The following is a 20,150-nucleotide window of genomic DNA, read 5'->3' as shown; positions in this document are numbered from 1 at the left end:
CCCCTGCTGTAACATACTTTTTATGGCACCCCCTGCTGTTAAATACTTGTTATAGCACCCCCTGCTGTTAAATACTTGTTATGGTGCCCCCTGCTGTTACATACATGTTATGGCACCTCCTCCTGTTACATACTAGTTATGGAACCCCTGATGTTACACACTTGTTATGGCGCCCCCTGGTGTTACATAATTGTTATGGCTCCCCCTGCTGTTACATACTTGTTATGGCGCCCTCTGGTGTTACAGCCTTGTTATGGCGCCCCCTAGTGTTACATACTTGTTATGGTGCACCCTGCTGTTACATACTTGTTATGGCTTCCCCTGGTGTTACATACTTGTTATGGCGCCCCCTGCTGTAACATACTTGTTATGTTGTCCCCTGGTGTTACATACTTGTTATGGCGCCCCCTGGTGTTAAATACTTGTTATGGCGCCCCCCTGGTGTTACATAGTTGTTATGGCGCACCCTGCTGTTACATACTTGTTATGGCGTCCCCTGGTGTTACATACTTGTTATGGCGTCCCCTGCTGTTACATACTTGTTATGGCGCCCCCTGCTGTTACATACTTGTTATGGCGTCCCCTGGTGTTACATACTTGTTATGGCGTCCCCTGGTGTTACATACTTGTTATGGCGCCCCCTGGTGTGAAATACTTGTTATAGCGCCCCCTACTGTTACATACTCGTTATGGCGCCCCCTGCTGTTACATACTTGTTATGGCGCCCCCTGCTGTTACATACTTGTTATGGCGCCCCCTGCTGTAACATACTTGTTATGGCGCCCCCTGCTGTTACATACTTGTTATGGTGCACCCTGCTGTAACATATTTGTTATGGCGCCCCCTGGTGTTGCATTCTTATTATGGCGCCCCCTGCTGTTACATACTTGTTATGTGCACCCTGCTGTTACATACTTGTTATGGCACCCTCTGGTGTTAAATACTTGTTATGGCGCCTCCTGGTGTCACATACTTATTATGGCGCCTCCTCCTGTTACATACTTGTTATGGCGCCCCCTGCTGTTACATACTTGTTATGGCGCCCCCTGCTGTTACATACTTGTTATGGCGCCTCCTCCTGTTACATACTTATTATGGCGCCCCATGCTGTTACATACTTGTTATGGCCCCCCTGCTGTTACATACTTGTTGTGGCGCACCCTGGTGTTGCATTCTTGTTATGGCGCTGTGACGGGAGTATTCTCCAGAGCAAGGAGGGACAACAGGCCTGGGAATAATCCAACAGATTTATTGACCAAAAAACAGGAACAACACGAAGGTAATTTGCAGAGTCCCAAAATAAGTCCACAGGAAACTGATTCGGGGGCACCTCCCGACAATCCTTGTGCCAGATCACAAAACCATAGTCCTTTAAGAGTCCCAGAAATCCACCACGATCACACAGAGGCCGAAGCTTCCTCAGACAGCCTCATCCTTCTCTTTTAGCATCCAACTCACATCTGATCTTAAAGCAAGAATGTATTGTCAGGGCTCCTGGGATCAGTCCATCTGAAGGGGGGTAGGGGTCACACCTACTATTCAGTGGTTTGGTCCATCAGAAGATTCTAGAAATGTAAGGGCTCCACTTAGTCTACAGGATGTGTATTGTAGGTTATCTTCTGCTTAGGAAAACAATAGCCAAAGTTCCACTAGCTGTTGACACAAGCCTAAATTAGATTATGGTCCAGGTACATCACAAGACATTGCAAAGTATTGGGGGAAGGAGACATGGTTAATTTACAGCAAATGAACCAGAGGAAAGTTAAATGACCTATTATACAAAATACAGGACAGGGCAAGACTACAAATCATGACAATCCCTTCCCCTCCTAATTTGTGTACGTACTAGGGACCTCTACAGGTCACTGGTTAAGTACACACAGGCATGGCATAACTTACATGTGGCTTCATGCAGCCACGAATTGGCATCGTAGCTTTCCCACATCATTGCCCAGGAGAACAGCTGCAGGCAGACCACCCATCACCCCAACCACACATCGCCTGACCCCAAAACCAAAGTTCAGATCCACAGTGGCTGTGGGAATAGTCCTCCATTGTCCACCAGCCAGTTCAATGACAATTCCAGGTCCTCTATGGATTGCCTCAGGCCGAACCACTCGGGGATCAGCCAGCGTGAGGAAAGCTCCTGAGTCACAAAATCCAACAAGTCTTTGTCCATCCAGCACGACCTCCTGCAAGTGCTTACCTCGATGAGCTGAAGTCGTCATAGCTGCGGGTCGCACACCATAAACTCCTAGTGGTGCAACATGGGTGGGTGAGGCACTAGGCCAGTCCTCACTTAGTGGTGACACGTCTTCCTCCATGGCACTTGGCTGTACATAATTAATAATATGATTGGGTACAGGATCAATCCTCATTTGAACAGCTGGGCAGGAGGCTTGCAGATGCCCCGGCTGCCCACATCGATAGCATCTGTGCTGTGTCTCACTCCATCCAATGCGTCCTCTTGGGCGAGGAGTAAGGGAACCTGCCGGTCGGCTCCCACCTGAAGGTGCTGTAGGGGTTTGAGGACGATTCCTCCATGAGCTGGCTGGACATGAGGCCTGCAGATGCCCCGGATGCCCACAACCATAACACCTGCGCTCTGCTACTTCCTCTCCTCGTCGTATTCCAGAAAACGCAGTGGAAGCAACAGGAGGCACATTAACACAGGTATCAACACGAGGTGGTGGCTCAGAGGAACGGGGAACAATGGGGACAGAAGAACTGGGGGCCACCGGTGTTGTGGAGCTGGTAGGCCTCTCTCCATCCTCCAACAGAACTCTCCACCGAGGCTTGATGGTGAGAGCCTCATCAGCGAGAGATGCAGCTTCTTCCACTGTAGCAGGTTTCCTCTCACGCACCCATTCCCTGATCTCAGCGGGGCACTGGGCAAAAAATTGTTCTTTTAGGATAACCTGGAGACAGGTGTTCCAGGTTAAGGCCTCCTCTGCCTCCAGCCAGCGATTACATATTTGTTTGAGTCTGTGGGCATACATCTTGAAAGACACTTCCTCATTACAGGCTAAAGTACGAAACTGGGTCCTGTAAGTGTCTGGGGTCACAGCATAATGTTCTAGAACAGTCCGTTTAATCTCTGCATACTCACAGTTCCACCGAGGGTCCATAGCTCTATAGGCTGCGGCAGCTCCACCCTCTAAGAGCCCCACAAGATGTCGGACGCGCTCCCTTTCCGGGACTTCCATTAATCGACACTGATGCTCAAAGTCCAGGAAGAAGCCCTCAATGTCACCGGAAGCCTCATTAAACGGCTTGAAGTCTTTGCGGGACACTCTGGGGAGTTCCCTCATGGGGGATGCTGTGGGTACAGTCTGTCTGGAGCTTCTCGCTGCCTCCAAAGCGATCTCCCTCTCCAGCATTGCCCTCTCCTCCATCCTGCGCTGCCTCTCCTTGGCTGTGCGCATGACCTCCCTCTTATCTTCTATGGTAGCCTCTTCTCCCAGTAAGGCCATCTCCTCCTCGTACCACACAACCCACTGACTTTTTTGGGTATTTACCTCCGACTGCCGCCTTTCCTCTCTTTGCTGTGAGGATCCTTCCTCAGCATCATCTTGCAGGCGAACTGCTTCCAAAGCTTCAATCAGCTGCTCCTTGGAGAGTCCCTTGTAGCTGACTCCCAGTTCACGGGCCTTTGTTTGTAGGTTCTTTGCAGTCCAGTTCTTGTACTCTGAGGCTCTGGTTCCAGAAGTTGATGGGCCGTTGTCCTCCATTTCTTCTGCTCTGATCCCACCGCTGCCAACCAGTTTGTGACGGGAGTATTCTCCAGAGCAAGGAGGGACAACAGGCCTGGGAATAATCCAACAGATTTATTGACCAAAAAACAGGAACAACACGAAGGTAATTTGCAGAGTCCCAAAATAAGTCCACAGGAAACTGATTCGGGGGCACCTCCCGACAATCCTTGTGCCAGATCACAAAACCATAGTCCTTTAAGAGTCCCAGAAATCCACCACGATCACACAGAGGCCGAAGCTTCCTCAGACAGCCTCATCCTTCTCTTTTAGCATCCAACTCACATCTGATCTTAAAGCAAGAATGTATGGTCAGGGCTCCTGGGATCAGTCCATCTGAAGGGGGGTAGGGGTCACACCTACTATTCAATGGTTTGGTCCATCAGAAGATTCTAGAAATGTAAGGGCTCCACTTAACCTACAATACACATCCTGTAGACTATCTTCTGCTTAGGAAAACAATAGCCAAAGTTCCACTAGCTGTTGACACAAGCCTAAATTAGATTATGGTCCAGGTACATCACAAGACATTGCAAAGTATTGGGGGAAGGAGACATGGTTAATTTACAGCAAATGAATCAGAGGAAAGTTAAATGACCTATTATACAAAATACAGGACAGGGCAAGACTACAAATCATGACAGGCGCCCCCTGCTGTTACATAATGGTTATGGCGCCTCCTCCTGTTACATACTTGTTATGGTGCACCCTGCTGTTAAATACTTGTTATGGCACCCTCTGGTGTTACATACTTATTATGGCCCCCCTTGCTGTTAAACACTTGTTGTGGCACCCTCTGGTGTTACACGCTTGTTATGGCGCCTCCTGGTGTTGCATTCTTGTTATGGCGCCCCCTGCTGTTACATACTTGTTATGGTGCACCCTGCTGTTACATACTTGTTATGGAACCCTCTGGTGATAAATACTTGTTATGGCACCCCCTGCTGTTAAATACTTGTTATGGCGCCCCCTGCTGTTACATACTTGTTATGGTGCACCCTGCTGTTGCATACTTGTTACGGCACCCTCTGGTGTTAAATACTTCTTCTGGCACCCCCTGCTGTTAAATACTTGTTATGGCACCCCCTGCTGTTACATACTTGTTATATCGCCCCCCTGCTGTTACATGCTTGTTATAGCGCCTCCTCCTGTTACATACTTATTATGGCGCCCCCTGCTGTTACATACTTGTTATGGCGCCCCCTGGTGTTACATACTTATGGCGCCCCTTGCTGTTACATACTTGTTGTGGCACCCTCTGGTGTTACACACTTGTTATGGCGCCCCTTGCTGTTACATACTTGTTATGGCACCCCCTGGTGTTGCATTCTTGTTATGGCGCCCCCTGCTTTTACATACTTGTTATGGTGCACCCTGGTCTTACATATTTTTTATGGCGCACCCTGGTGTTACATACTTGTTATGGCGCCCCCTGCTGTTACGTACGTGTTATGGCGCCTACTGGTGTCACATTCTTGTTATGGCTCCCCCTGCTGTTACATACTTGTTATGGCGCCCCCTGCTGTTACATACTTGTTATGGAGCCCCCTGATGGTACATACTTGTTATGGCCCCCCTGGTGTTGCATTCTTGTTATGGCGCCCCCAGCTGTTACATACTTGTTATGGCGCCCCCTGCTGTAACATACTTGTTATGGCGCCCCCTGGTGTTACATACTTGTTATGGCATCCCCTGGTGTTGCATTCTTGTTATGGCGCCCCCTGCTGTTACATACTTGTTATGGTGCACCCTGGTGTTACATACTTTTTATGGCGCCCTCTGGTGTTACATACTAGTTATGGCACACCCTGCTGTTACATACTTGTTATGGCGCCCCCTGCTGTTACATACTTGTTATGGCGCCTCCTGGTGTAACATACTTGTTATGGCGCGCCCTGGTGTTACATACGTGTTATGGCGCCCCCTGGTGTTACATACGTGTTATGGTGCCCCCTGTTGTTACATTCTTGTTATTGCGCCTCCTCCTGTTACATACTTGTTATGGCGCCCCCTGGTGATACATGCTTGTTATGGCGCCCCCTGGTGTTACATACGTGTTATGGCGCCTCCTGGTTTTACATACGTGTTATGGCGCCCCCTGGTGTTACATACTTGTTATGGCACCTACTCCTGTTACATTCTTGTTATGGCGCCCCCTGCTGTTACATACTTGTTATGGCGCCTCCTGCTGTTACATACTTGTTATGGCGCCTCCTGCTGTTACATATTTGTTATGGCGCCTCCTCCTATTACATTCTTGTTATGGCACCCCCTGCTGTTACATACTTGTTATGGCGCCTCCTCCTGTTACATTCTTTTTGTGGTGCCTCCTGCTGTTACATACTTGTTATGGCGCCTCCTGCTGTTACATATTTGTTATGGCGCCTCCTCCTATTACATTCTTGTTATGGCGCCCCCTGGTGATACATGCTTGTTATGGCGCCCCCTGGTGTTACATACGTGTTATGGCGCCTCCTGGTTTTACATACGTGTTATGGCGCCCCCTGGTGTTACATACTTGTTATGGCACCTACTCCTGTTACATTCTTGTTATGGCGCCCCCTGCTGTTACATACTTGTTATGGCGCCTCCTGCTGTTACATACTTGTTATGGCGCCTCCTGCTGTTACATATTTGTTATGGCGCCTCCTCCTATTACATTCTTGTTATGGCACCCCCTGCTGTTACATACTTGTTATGGCGCCTCCTCCTGTTACATTCTTTTTGTGGTGCCTCCTGCTGTTACATACTTGTTATGATGCACCCTGCTGTTCAATACTTGTTATGGCGCCCCCTGGTGTTGCATACTTGTTATGGCGCCTCCTGGTGATACATACTTGTTGAGGCGCCCCCTGGTGTTACATACTTGTTATGGCAGCCCCTTCTGTTATATACTTGTTATGGCGCCCCCTGGTGTTACATACTAGTTATGGCGCCCCCTGGTGTTACATACTTGTTATGGCTCCCCCTGGTGTTGCATACTAGTTATGGCGCCCCCTGGTGTTGCATACTTGTTATGGCGCCCCCTGCTGTTATATACTTGGTATGGTGCCTCCTGCTGTTACATACTTGTTTATGGCGCCTCCTGCTGTAACATATTTATTATGGCGCCTCCTGCTGTAACATATTTGTTATGGTGCCCCCTGGTGTTACATACTTGTTATGACGCCTCCTCCTGTTACATACTTGTTATGGCGCCCCCTGCTGTAACATATTTGTTATGGCGCCCCCTGGTGTTGCATTCTTGTTATGGCACCCCCTGCTGTTACATACTTGTTATGGCACCCTCTGGTGTTAAATACTTGTTATGGCACCCCCTGCTGTTAAATACTTGTTATGGCACCCCCTGCTGTTACATACTTGTTATGGCGCCTCCTCCTGTTACATACTTATTATTTCGCCCCCTGCTGTTACATACTTGTTATGGCGCCCCCTGGTGTTACATACTTATTATGGCGCCCCTTGCTGTTACATACTTGTTATGGCACCCCTGCTGTTAAATACTTGTTATGGCGCCCCCTGCTGTTACATGCTTGTTATGGCGCCTCCTCCTGTTACATACTTATTATGGCGCCCCCTGCTGTTACATACTTGTTGTGGCGCCCCCTGGTGTTACATACTTATTATGGCGCCCCCTGCTGTTACATACTTGCTATGGCGCCCCTTGCTGTTACACACTAGTTATGGCACCTCCTGGTGTTACACACTTGTTATGGCTCCCCCTGCTGTTACATACTTGTTATAGTGCCCTCTGGTGTTACATACTAGTTATGGCACCCCCTGGTGTTACATACTTGTTATGGCGCCCCCTGCTGTTACATACTTGTTATGGCGCCTCCTGCTGTTACATACTAGTTATGGCACCCCCTGGTGTTAGACACTTGTTATGGCTCCCCCTGCTGTTACATACCTGTTATAGTGCCCTCTGGTGTTACATACTAGTTATGGCACCCCCTGGTGTTGCATTCTTGTTATGGCACCCCCTGCTTTTACATACTTGTTATGGTGCACCCTGCTCTTACATACTTTTTATGGCGCCCCCTGGTGTTACATACTTGTTATGGCGCCCCCTGCTGTTACGTACGTGTTATGGCGCCTCCTGGTGTCACATTCTTGTTATGGAGCCCCCTGCTGTTACATACTTGTTATGGCGCCCCCTGCTGTTATATACTTGTTATGGCCCCCCCTGATGTTACATACTTGTTTATGGCGCCCCCTGGTGTTGCATTCTTGTTATGGTGCCCCCTGCTGTTACATATTTGTTATGGCGCCCCCTGTTGTTACATACTTGTTACGGCGCCCCCTGCTTTTACATACTTGTTATGGCGCCTCCTCATGTTACATACTTGTTATGGCGCCCCCTGGTGATACATAATTGTTATGGCGCCCCCTGGTGTTGCATACGTGTTATGGCGCCCCTGCTGTTACATACTTGTTTATGGCGCCTCCTGGTGATACATACTTGTTATGGCGCCCCCTGGTGTTACATGCGTGTTATGGCGCCTCCAGATTTTACATACGTGTTATGGCGCCCCTTGGTGTTACATACTTGTTATGTCGCCTACTCCTGTTACTTTCTTGTTATGGCGCCCCCTGCTGTTACATACTTGTTATGGCACCCCCTGCTGTTACATACTTGTTATGGCGCCTCCTGCTGTTACATACTTGTTATGGCACCTCCTGCTGTTACATACTTGTTATTGCGCCCCCTGGTGTTGCATACTAGTTATGCCGCCCCCTGGTGTTACATACTTGTTATGGCACCCCCAGCTGTTACATACTTGTTATGGCGCCTCCTCCTGTTACATACTTATTATGGCGCCCCCTGCTGTTACATACTTGTTATGGCGCCCCCTGGTGTTACATACTTATTATGGCGCCCCTTGCTGTTACATACTTGTTATGGCACCCCTGCTGTTAAATACTTGTTATGGCTCCCCCTGCTGTTACATGCTTGTTATGGCGCCTCCTCCTGTTACATACTTATTATGGCGCCCCCTGCTGTTAAATACTTGATATGGCGCCCCCTGGTGTTACATACTAGTTATGGCACCCCCTGGTGTTACATACTTGTTATGGCGCCCCCTGGTGTTGCATACTAGATATGCCGCCCCCTGGTGTTACATACTTGTTTTGGCACCCCCTGCTGTTACATACTTGTTATGGCGCCTCCTCCTGTTACATACTTATTATGGCGCCCCCTGCTGTTACATACTTGTTATGGCGCCCCCTGGTGTTACATACTTATTATGGCGCCCCTTGCTGTTACATACTTGTTATGACACCCCTGCTGTTATATACTTGTTATGGCCCCCCTGATGTTACATACTTGTTTATGGCGCCCCCTGGTGTTGCATTCTTGTTATGGTGCCCCCTGCTGTTACATATTTGTTATGGCGCCCCCTGGTGTTACATACTTGTTACGGCGCCCCCTGCTGTTACATACTTGTTATGGCGCCTCCTCCTGTTACATACTTGTTATGGCGCCCCCTGGTGATACATAATTGTTATGGCGCCCCCTGGTGTTGCATACGTGTTATGGCGCCCCTTCTGTTACATACTTGTTTATGGAGCCTCCTGGTGATACATACTTGTTATGGCGCCCCCTGGTGTTACATGCGTGTTATGGCGCCTCCAGGTTTTACATACGTGTTTTGGCACCCCCTGGTGTTACATACTTGTTATGGCGCCCCCTGGTGTTGCATACTAGTTATGCCGCCCCCTGGTGTTACATACTTGTTATGGCACCCCCTGCTGTTACATACTTGTTATGGCGCCTCCTCCTGTTACATACTTATTATGGCGCCCCCTGCTGTTACATACTTGTTATGGCGCCCCCTGGTGTTACATACTTATTATGGCGCCCCTTGCTGTTACATACTTGTTATGGCACCCCTGCTGTTAAATACTTGTTATGGCGCCCCCTGCTGTTACATGCTTGTTATGGCGCCTCCTCCTGTTACATACTTATTATGGCGCCCCCTGCTGTTAAATACTTGATATGGCGCCCCCTGGTGTTACATACTAGTTATGGCACCCCCTGGTGTTACATACTTGTTATGGCGCCCCCTGGTGTTGCATACTAGATATGCCGCCCCCTGGTGTTACATACTTGTTTTGGCACCCCCTGCTGTTACATACTTGTTATGGCGCCTCCTCCTGTTACATACTTATTATGGCGCCCCCTGCTGTTACATACTTGTTATGGCGCCCCCTGGTGTTACATACTTGTTATGGCTCCCCTTGCTGTTACATACTTGTTATGACACCCCTGCTGTTATATACTTGTTATGGCCCCCCCTGATGTTACATACTTGTTTATGGCGCCCCCTGGTGTTGCATTCTTGTTATGGTGCCCCCTGCTGTTACATATTTGTTATGGCGCCCCCTGGTGTTACATACTTGTTACGGCGCCCCCTGCTGTTACATACTTGTTATGGCGCCTCCTCCTGTTACATACTTGTTATGGCGCCCCCTGGTGATACATAATTGTTATGGCGCCCCCTGGTGTTGCATACGTGTTATGGCGCCCCTGCTGTTACATACTTGTTTATGGAGCCTCCTGGTGATACATACTTGTTATGGCGCCCCCTGGTGTTACATGCGTGTTATGGCGCCTCCAGGTTTTACATACGTGTTTTGGCACCCCCTGGTGTTACATACTTGTTATGGCGCCCCCTGGTGTTGCATACTAGTTATGCTGCCCCCTGGTGTTACATACTTGTTATGGCACCCCCTGCTGTTACATACTTGTTATGGCGCCTCCTCCTGTTACATACTTATTATGGCGCCCCCTGCTGTTACATACTTGTTATGGCGCCCCCTGGTGTTACATACTTATTATGGCGCCCCTTGCTGTTACATACTTGTTATGGCACCCCTGCTGTTAAATACTTGTTATGGTGCCCCCTGCTGTTACATGCTTGTTATGGCGCCTCCTCCTGTTACATACTTATTATGGCGCCCCCTGCTATTACATACTTGTTATGGCGCCCCCTGGTGTTACATACTTATTATGGCGCCCCTTGCTGTTACATACTTGTTGTGGCACCCTCTGGTGTTACACACTAGTTATGGCACCTCCTGGTGTTACACATTTGTTATGGCTCCCCCTGCTGTTACATACTTGTTATAGTGCCCTCTGGTGTTACATACTAGTTATGGCACCCCCTGGTGTTACATACTTGTTATGGCGTCCCCTGGTGTTGCATTCTTGTTATGACACCCCCTGCTTTTACATACTTGTTATGGTGCACCCTGCTCTTACATACTTTTTATGGCGCCCCCTGGTGTTACATACTTGTTATGGCTCCCCCTGCTGTTACGTACGTGTTATGGCGCCTCCTGGTGTCACATTCTTGTTATGGCGCCCCCTGCTGTTACATACTTGTTATGGCGCCCCCTGCTGCTACATACTTGTTATGGCCCCCCCTGATGTTACATACTTGTTATGGCTCCCCCTGGTGTTGCATTCTTGTTATGGTGCCCCCTGCTGTTACATATTTGTTATGGCGCCCCCTGGTGTTACATACTTGTTACGGCGCCCCCTGCTGTTACATTCTTGTTATGGCGCCTCCTCCTGTTACATACTTGTTATGGCGCCCCCTGGTGATACATAATTGTTATGGCGCCTCCTGCTGTTACATACTTGTTTATGGCGCCTCCTGGTGATACATACTTGTTATGGCGCCCCCTGGTGTTACATACGTGTTATGGTGCCTCCTGGTTTTACATACATGTTATTGCTCCCCCTGGTGTTACATACTTGTTATGGCGCCTACTCCTGTTACTTTCTTGTTATGGCGCCCCCTGCTGTTACATACTTGTTATGGCGCCCCCTGCTGTTACATACTTGTTATGGCGCCTCCTGCTGTTACATACTTGTTATGGCACCCCCTGGTGTTACATACTAGTTATGGCACCCCCTGGTGTTGCATACTAGTTATGCCCCCCCCTGGTGTTACATACTTGTTATGGTGCCCCCTGGTGTTACATACTTGTTATGGCGCCCTCTGGTGTTACATACTTGTTCAATTAATCTAACAAAAAATGTAATAAAAGGGATTGTCAGAAAAAAGATATGAATTACTTATAAAATATCACAGCATTAATGCCAATAATGTCTGCTTCATGTGTTCTTAAATCATATTATATATATATTACAATTTAAAACATTTGAAAAATAAACACTCATTTTACATATTTCCCACTCTTTGCCACTAGAGGGAGCTCACATTTGGATTGGAATGCAATAATGCAAACTTGTAAGACTATTCCTGCAAATGTGGGGAGACTGCGCCCCCTGGTGGGACATCTCGCCTCCTACTCTGCTGTATGTAGGTGGGGAGGATGTTGTTAGTGATCCCATCGCAGCTCCTTCCCCTGTATTGGTGGCTGGCAGCGCTGCTCACCAGGCTACTACCATCCACCCTACTATTAACCCCCTGCCACCCACAGCCCTGTACGGTCCGCCACGTCCACAGCATGGCAGATGGGGTCAGATCCTTACTTTCCTGTAGCCTTTGTGTAAGTGTCACAGTTACTCAGAAGAAAACATATGGCGGCCTCCAATGGAACATTCATACTGAATGGAAAAAAAAAAACAACTCAAATATTTTTTTCTTTTATAATCGCACATTTCATGTACACACAACCTTAGTGAAGAGTGACGGGTTTTCGGGTTTCCCCTATAATGTTCTTGTTGCTTCTCTCCTGTCCCATTTGCCATAGGACTGTACAGGTCTAGAGATCTCTGTGCTCTGAGCTCCCTCTAGTGGTGATTATAGGAGGAGGATTTTCGTGGCATGTTGCTCATACCGGCACATGGCGGTTACCATAACTGGGAATTCTGGATGTGGACCAGCCCTCATTTTTGGAAACTTATAAAAAAGCTGCTCCTGTTCTCCTTCTGTGTTGTCCTTGAGCTGATGAGATCCCCTTTTGTTTCAGTGCTCTACGACATGCGGCGTGGGTGCGTACTGGAGGCCCGTGGTCTGCAGCACAGGACACGAAGACGACTGTGGACGCGTGAAAAAGCCGGATCCTGCCCGAAGATGTCACCTCCGTCCGTGTGCGCACTGGCGACCCGGGAACTGGAGCAAGGTGCGGGTTATGTGCCGCTATTGTCACCGTGCTATTATCACGATTCTGTCCTTTTTCCTATCCTTCGGCCGTGTCGGCGCCTGTAGAAAGGCCACTTTCCATGTAGAGATCCCATGTGGCAGCCATCAGAAATCTAATGTGGAAGTCATATGCAAATCAGGCTGGAGGTGCACTGGGGGCGGGTCACTGCACTTTGAAGACACAGGACATGTGAATTGACACGCCCCCAGTGCACCTCCAGCCTGATTTGCATATGACTTCCACATTAGATTCCTGATGGCTGCCACATGGGATCTCTACATGGAAAGTGTCCTTTCTACAGGCACCGACACGGCCGAAGTATATGAAAACGACTGTGTCATCATACTAATACGGTGATAACGGCAAGATGGATTTCTCATGTATGTCACATCGGATTGCTGTAACAAATGTGCCGTCTTTAGGACCAGCGCTTACACCGCCATACAAATTCTGTATGTAAAAAATGTCCTTTAAAGTGAATTTTTGCCTTTTTTATCCCCAATATTGTCCTTTTTAACTATATTACTTACCTTTATTTTTATTTTTTTTATTTTTGGATGTGAGCTCCAAATCCCCAGTGCAGAAAGTTAAATGAACTCCTCTTAGCTGCCTGAAGTCGCCACTAGAGGGCGCTCCCTTCACATGGCGTTCAGTATGTATTCAGTGCAGCGCACTCTTTAGCCCCTTTGTGCACCTTGATTTACATGTGCATCGAGGGGTTAAGGTGAACGTATAGGGAGCAGAGTCAGGAGCTGAGCGCACTCCGTACAGGGCGGATGCCCTCTGTGTTACACAGCCAACACCTGCCTGTAACAGCTCCAATAGCTGCTGTTTAACCATTTAGACACTGCTGTCAGTCATTGACAGCGCCATTTAAATGGTTTTGGCTGCCGTGCGTGTGTCCTGGCCTCCTTCGCCCCCCACCACTCAGCCACGATAGCTGGGGCCGCTCAATCCCCCCTGACACTGCCCCCTGGGTTCTCTTATTAATCCCAGCCTGTGGTGGACGTCATGGGGGATTATTAATGTCGCTATATGGAAAGAACCAAACTATTGTAGGTCCTATGATCCTAAATAAAAAAAAAATAGTTCTTAAAACATACAAAAATTATATATCTTTTTATATTTTTACTTCAAAAATAAAATAATTAGGAAGAAAAATAACACATTCTGTATTACTGCATCTGTGAAAAGATAAAGTTACTGAACCCAAACAACGGAAACGGAAAAAAGAAAATTGGAGCGGCAGAATTGCTGTTTTTTAGTTACAGTAACGTCCCCAAAAATGCAATAAAAAGAGATCACAACGTCATATTTACCCCAATGCTGCAGATAAAAAATACAGTCAGCTGCACAGAGAAAAACACAATCCTGCACTCAGTCAGACGATCACAGGCTCAAGTGCCCAGGAGGGACAAAGAAATTCAGTAAAAATTTAAAAAAAAAATATTTTAAAGTTTATTCATTAAAAAATAAAAAAAAATAAAAAAAATTACATTTGTGGTATCTCCATAGCTTGAAAAGTCCGATCTATCAAAATATAAAAATCAATTAACCTGATTGCTAAATGACGTAATGAGAAATAAAATCTAAACGTCAGAATTGCGTTTTTTTTTTTTTTTGGGCCGCCATAACACTTTAAAAAAATAATTGCAATAAGAGGCGATCAAAACATCGTATCGATAAAAACATCAGATCAGGGAGCAAAAAATATTCCCATCAATAGAAAAATGAAACATTTAAGAAGTGAAGAAAAATTTAAAAATCCGTAAAAAAAAAAAAAGTTTACTCTTGTTGCTATTTTCCAAGACCTGTAAGTCTTGGAAAATAGCAACAAGAGTAAATTTTTTTTTTTTTTTATTTTACGGATTTTTAAATTTTTCTTCACTTCTTAAATGTTTCATTTTTCTATTGATGGGAATATTTTTTGCTCCCTGATCTGATGTTATGGCTGTTGGGGAAAAAAACTAAAGCTAAAAATGTGCCCGGTCCTCGGGGGGGGGGGGGAGGGTTAAGGTGCAAGTTTCTCAGCAGGAGGTTTGGAGCTCGGTATCACAGAATTGGATCTCCGGCCATGGAAATAATATATTGATGTATGAATCGGCTGGACCAAAAGCAAACTGAGCAAAATGGTGATCGCGGTGGTCCGCCTTGTCATCCTCCATCACTAGCGCTGTCGGCGTGTACCTATCAATGTCCTCCATATTTCTCTCCATCTCAGGACACATATCTATATACTACAACCCTTGTGTATCTCATTTATCACGCAGTGCTCGGCTAATTGCGGCGGTGGATTTATGACCCGAGAGGTCCAGTGCATGGATATCCGTGAAAACCGCCCCCTGAGACCCTTCCACTGTCAGTCTCCCGGGCACAGCCCGCTGCAGAACGTCTCCTGTAATCCAGAACCGTGCCTGTCGTGGCTCGCCAAGCCGTGGAGCGAGGTAGTGTGCCGAAAACACATAGACATGTGATCCGTGTAATATTGAATGCTGCGCATCACGGTAGCAGTATACAACCTTTATACATGTCCTTTCTTAACTTTCTGCTTGACTTTGGCTATCCTGAAACGAGAGGTACTCTGTCGAAAGATGTTTAAGCTCTATGTGTATATATACAGTATATATGGCCGCCCAGTGGATGTGATATGAATTGCAGCCTGTGGATGATTTTGCTATGATACAGCTGTGGCCAAAAGTATTGACACCCCTGCAATTCTGTCAGATAATATTCAGTTTCTTCCTGAAAATGATTGCAATCACAAATTCTTTGGTATTATTATCTTCATTTAATTTGTCTTAAATGAAAAAACACAAAAGAGAATGAAGCAAAAAGCAAAACATTGATCATTTCACACAAAACTCCAAAAATGGGCCAGACAAAAGTATTGGCACCCTCAGCCTAATACTTGGTTGCACAACCTTTAGCCAAAATAACTGCGACCAACCGCTTCCGGTAACCATCAATGAGTTTCTTACAATGCTCTGCTGGAATTTTAGACCATTCTTCTTTAGCAAACTGCTCCAGGTCCCTGATATTTGAAGGGTGCCTTCTCCAAACTGCAATTTTTAGATCTCTCCACAGGTGTTCTATGGGATTCAGGTCTGGACTCATTGCTGGCCACCTTAGAAGTCTCCAGTGTTTTCTCTCAAACCATTTTCTAGGGCTTTTTGAAGTGTGTTTTGGGTCATTGTCCTGCTGGAAGACCAATGACCTCTGAGGGAGACCCAGGTTTCTCACACTGGGCCCTACATTATGCTGCAAAATTTGTTGGTAGTCTTCTGAATTCATAATGCCATGCACACGGTCAAGCAGTCCAGTGCCAGAGGCAGCAAAGCAACCCCAAAACGTCAGGGAACCTCCGCCATGTTTGACTGTAGGGACCGTGTTCTTTTCTTTGAATCCCTCTTTTTTTCTCCTGTAAACTCTATGTTGATGCCTTTGCCCAAAAAGCTCTACTTTTGTCTCATCTGACCAGAGAACATTCTTCCAAAACGTTTTAGGCTTTTTCAGGTAAGTTTTGGCAAACTCCAGCCTGGCTTTTTTATGTCTCTGGGTAAGAAGTGGGGTCTTCCTGGGTCTCCTACCATACAGTCCCTTTTCATTCAGACGCCGACGGAGAGTACGGGTTGACACTGTTGTACCCTCGGACTGCAGGGCAGCTTGAACTTGTTTGGATGTTAGTCGAGGTTCTTTATCCAACATCCGCACAATCTTGCGTTGAAATCTCTTGTCAATTTTTCTTTTCCGTCCACATCTAGGGAGGTTAGCCACATGGGCTTAAACTTCTTGATGACACTGCGCACGGTAGACACAGCAGCATTCAGGTCTTTGGAGATGGACTTGTAGCCTTGAGATTGCTCATGCTTCCTCACAATTTGGTTTCTCAAGTCCTCAGACAGTTCTTTGGTCTCCTTTCTTTTCTCCATGCTCAATGTGGTACACACAAGGACACAGGACAGAGGTTGAGTCAACTTTAATCCATGTCAACTGGCTGCAAGTGTGATTTAGTTATTGCCAACACCTGTTAGGTGCCACAGGTAAGTTACAGGTGCTGCTAATTACACACATTAGAGAAGCATCACATGATTTTTCGAACAGTGACAATACTTTTGTTCACCCTCTTTTTTATGTTTGGTGTGGAATTATATCCAATTTGGCTTTAGGACAATTCTTTATGTGTTTTTTTCATTTAAGACAAATTAAATGAAGATAATACCAAAGAATTTGTGTTTGCAATCATTTTCAGGAAGAAACTGAGTATTATCTGACAGAATTGCAGGGGTGTCAATACTTTTGGCCACAGCTGTATATCCTCCTTTAGGTTGCATTATATAGAACAGCGATAACCATTTTGATATGTTTCCCAGGAGTGATAGCCCCCATAAAAACACACCATAAAAGCATTGATGGTGCCCCTCGAGTTCTGGCTCACTATTTTATCCCGTCTGTGCCTATTTGATTCATCCATCAGCGGAGATGACAGTGCAGTAATCTCCATGTCATCAGTGTCATCAGTGTCAGAATTCACCATAAAACAGCAGAATAATACACGGCGCGCGTCGAGGATGAGGAGAAGACAGGACACACAACGAGCAGGAGCCACAACTCACATTTACTTCCCACCAAAGCTCCTTCTAAATATCCAGCTGGGGAAATGGAGACTTAATAATTCCACAAAATATTCCTTAAAAAGGGTAAAGACTTCTTCCCTTCATTCTTTTCTACATCCTCTCTTTCCCCTCCGTCTTTTTATTTTTCCACCCCTCCCTCTTTTTCTCCCAACTCATCTTATCTCCATCTCCTTTTCTTTCTCCTGCTCTATTTCTCCTCTCTCCTTCCATTTGCCATTTTTATCTTCTCATTGTCTTTTTCGAACCTCGGCAATAAATTAGTTTTGCTTCAGGTCCTCCTCCTCGCATCCTCATGATGCTTCATCATTTCTTTTATTATGTACCGACTTTGCGGAGGACACAACCAGCATTACGTTTCACACCTTTTGTATTTCGGATGGAATTTCAGCTTCTGAATCTGCTCCAAAAATCCACGTTAATTTTGCAAGAGTGATTTTTTTTTTTTTTAATTATTTTGAATATTTCAGGACGTTTTATTTAAGTTTATGCTGAACATGTTCCTGTGATATAAAAATACTCTGACATATGAGTGCACATGAGGAATAACATTATTTCTGGGCATTATATGTTCATTATTTAGTAGTTTCACCTCCAGTCTCCAGAAACTGCATTTTTTCCCTTTGCTCCTCTCTGCTTGTGTTTCCTTACAGTCCTTTTCCCCTCCCCTCTCCATAGACTTTTATAAGCAGCCGCCGCTGTAATATGATACCTCACTGAAGACAGAACTGTAGACAGATATTTGAGAAAGAACAATCAGTGCAGGAGAGACACACAGTATATTAGAATGTTGTAGAACTTTTCTTTTAAACAGAGATAAAGCTGGAATTAAATAGAAATGTAAAACTCCTTTTAACGTTATTTAACCCCTTCCTGGAGTCCAGGTTTATAGAGGGGGCTCAGAAGTTAGGCCCTCTCAATACATGGCGGGTTTGGACTGTTTAACACACCCGAATGTAACTGCTGCTATCGGTTCAGAGTTTAACCCTTTAAGTATCACCATCAATAGGGACAGGGTGATCTCAGGCAGGCTTCATGGGAGATTGCTTACGGGACACTACCCTGCAGTGTATTGTGCAGGGATGCATTATGTCTTCATAGAAAGTTTGTACATTACTTTTAATTTCAGTGTTCAAAGACCTGTGGACATGGAGTCCGTCAGCGAGAAGTGTTTTGCCCGAAAGAAAATCGATGTGATTTGAAGAAGAGCCCAATTGTCACATTAAACTGCAGCCTGGAGCCGTGTGTCAGCTGGAGGACGAGCAACTGGACGGAGGTACAACGTATATATCAATGCATGATATGCGAGTATTGAGCAGAGGCTGCATATCAGAGCCGCCCATGCTGAAGGGGGCGCTATAGAGAGAACTGCAGCCGCCCCCAGGTCTCCAGAAGTGCTGCTGTACAGGAAGGAAATTATTAGGGAATCTGGCGTCCTTTTATTTTTTTAGGCTTGTTGCGGGGTCCCAGTAGTTGAACCCCCACCAATTATAAAATGTAGCATATCCTAGCAATATGTCTCACTTTATAACAATAGAAAATCCCTTTAGGAGGTTAGGCTACTTTCACACATCCGGTGTCAGGGGTCCGGCGGCGTGCAGCGAAAAGCCGGACCGCCGGATCCGGCCTGCAGCAGTGACACCGGATATAGATGCGGCGCCTGATACGACATAGGCAACATTTAAAGGAGCCGCTGCACCTGGGGACAAGAGAGCCCAGCCGCGTTGAGGAGCCGCTGCACCGGGGGACGAGAGAGCCCAGCCGAGGTGAGGAGAGAGAGAGAGAGACACACGCACGCAGAGACACTCGCCAGGCACTTGTGGGGTTAAAACCCACAGTGTCCGGGCATGCGCTCTGTAAAAAGCCGTTCCGGCGCTGCAAAAAAAAGTTGCAGGGAACGTTTTTTGCTGATGCCGGACGGCGCATGTTTGCCGTATCCGGCAAAAAACGGAGGCGCCGCATGTCCATCCGGCACGAAGCGGCGATCATTACATTCTATGTGACAAAACCGGATCCAATTCCGGATCCAGTTTTCACACTTTTCGCCGCATGTGTGAAAGCAGCCTTGAAGAGTAGCTAAATTTTCATTTTTTCCATACTTTTGGCCAACATATAAAGTTGTAAAACTTTGCAAATCACTTTTTTTTTGGGGGGGGTAAGATTTACATAAATTCCTGTAAATAATTGCATGTAAATGGTTTCCAAACCTCAACTTTTCCCCAGTCTATTTGCTGCCTCCAGCTGCACTGATATCACAGCGTCCTCATTTGGAGTACAGATGATTTCAGTGATGGGTCAGCTCCACCCCTGTGTGTCACTAACTCTGGGGATGAGCTGCTGCAGGGGATTATTCTTATAGGAACACTCAGGAGGAGGAGACAGGAGCTGACCCATCACTGCCATCATCTGTACTCCACATCAGTACGTTCTGATATCAATACGGGTAAAGTCAGGAAAATAGACTGGAGAAAGTAGAGGCTCAAAAGACAGGTACGTGCATTTTATTTATTTTACAGGAATAAAGAAAAAAAATTGTGCCTGATCGCGAACAGAGGAAAATGGCCAGGCCCTCTGGTCCTCTAATGGGTCAAGGAGTTCTCCTCGTTAAACAATCCCCTTTTTTAGAGGCTTTTTCAGACCATGG

General features: G+C 46.6%; 1 protein-coding gene across 1 annotated transcript in view; it reads left to right on the top strand.

Annotated features, from left to right (window-relative positions):
- Positions 1–20,150, top strand: part of ADAMTS12 (ADAM metallopeptidase with thrombospondin type 1 motif 12) — a 609,414-nt gene that overhangs the window by 550,187 nt on the left and 39,077 nt on the right. Inside the window, exons 22-24 of the mRNA XM_073543900.1 lie at positions 12,702–12,854; positions 15,146–15,319; positions 18,636–18,782. Of these exons, the coding sequence (XP_073400001.1) occupies positions 12,702–12,854; positions 15,146–15,319; positions 18,636–18,782 (474 nt within the window). The remainder of the gene's footprint in view (positions 1–12,701; positions 12,855–15,145; positions 15,320–18,635; positions 18,783–20,150) is intronic.

The sequence above is a fragment of the Dendrobates tinctorius genome, unplaced genomic scaffold (assembly GCF_039654945.1).
Source record: "Dendrobates tinctorius isolate UK_male_01 unplaced genomic scaffold, ASM3965494v1 ptg000135l, whole genome shotgun sequence".
NCBI classification, from domain to species: Eukaryota; Metazoa; Chordata; class Amphibia; order Anura; family Dendrobatidae; genus Dendrobates; species Dendrobates tinctorius.
This window is presented reverse-complemented; position numbering and strand designations above follow the sequence as displayed.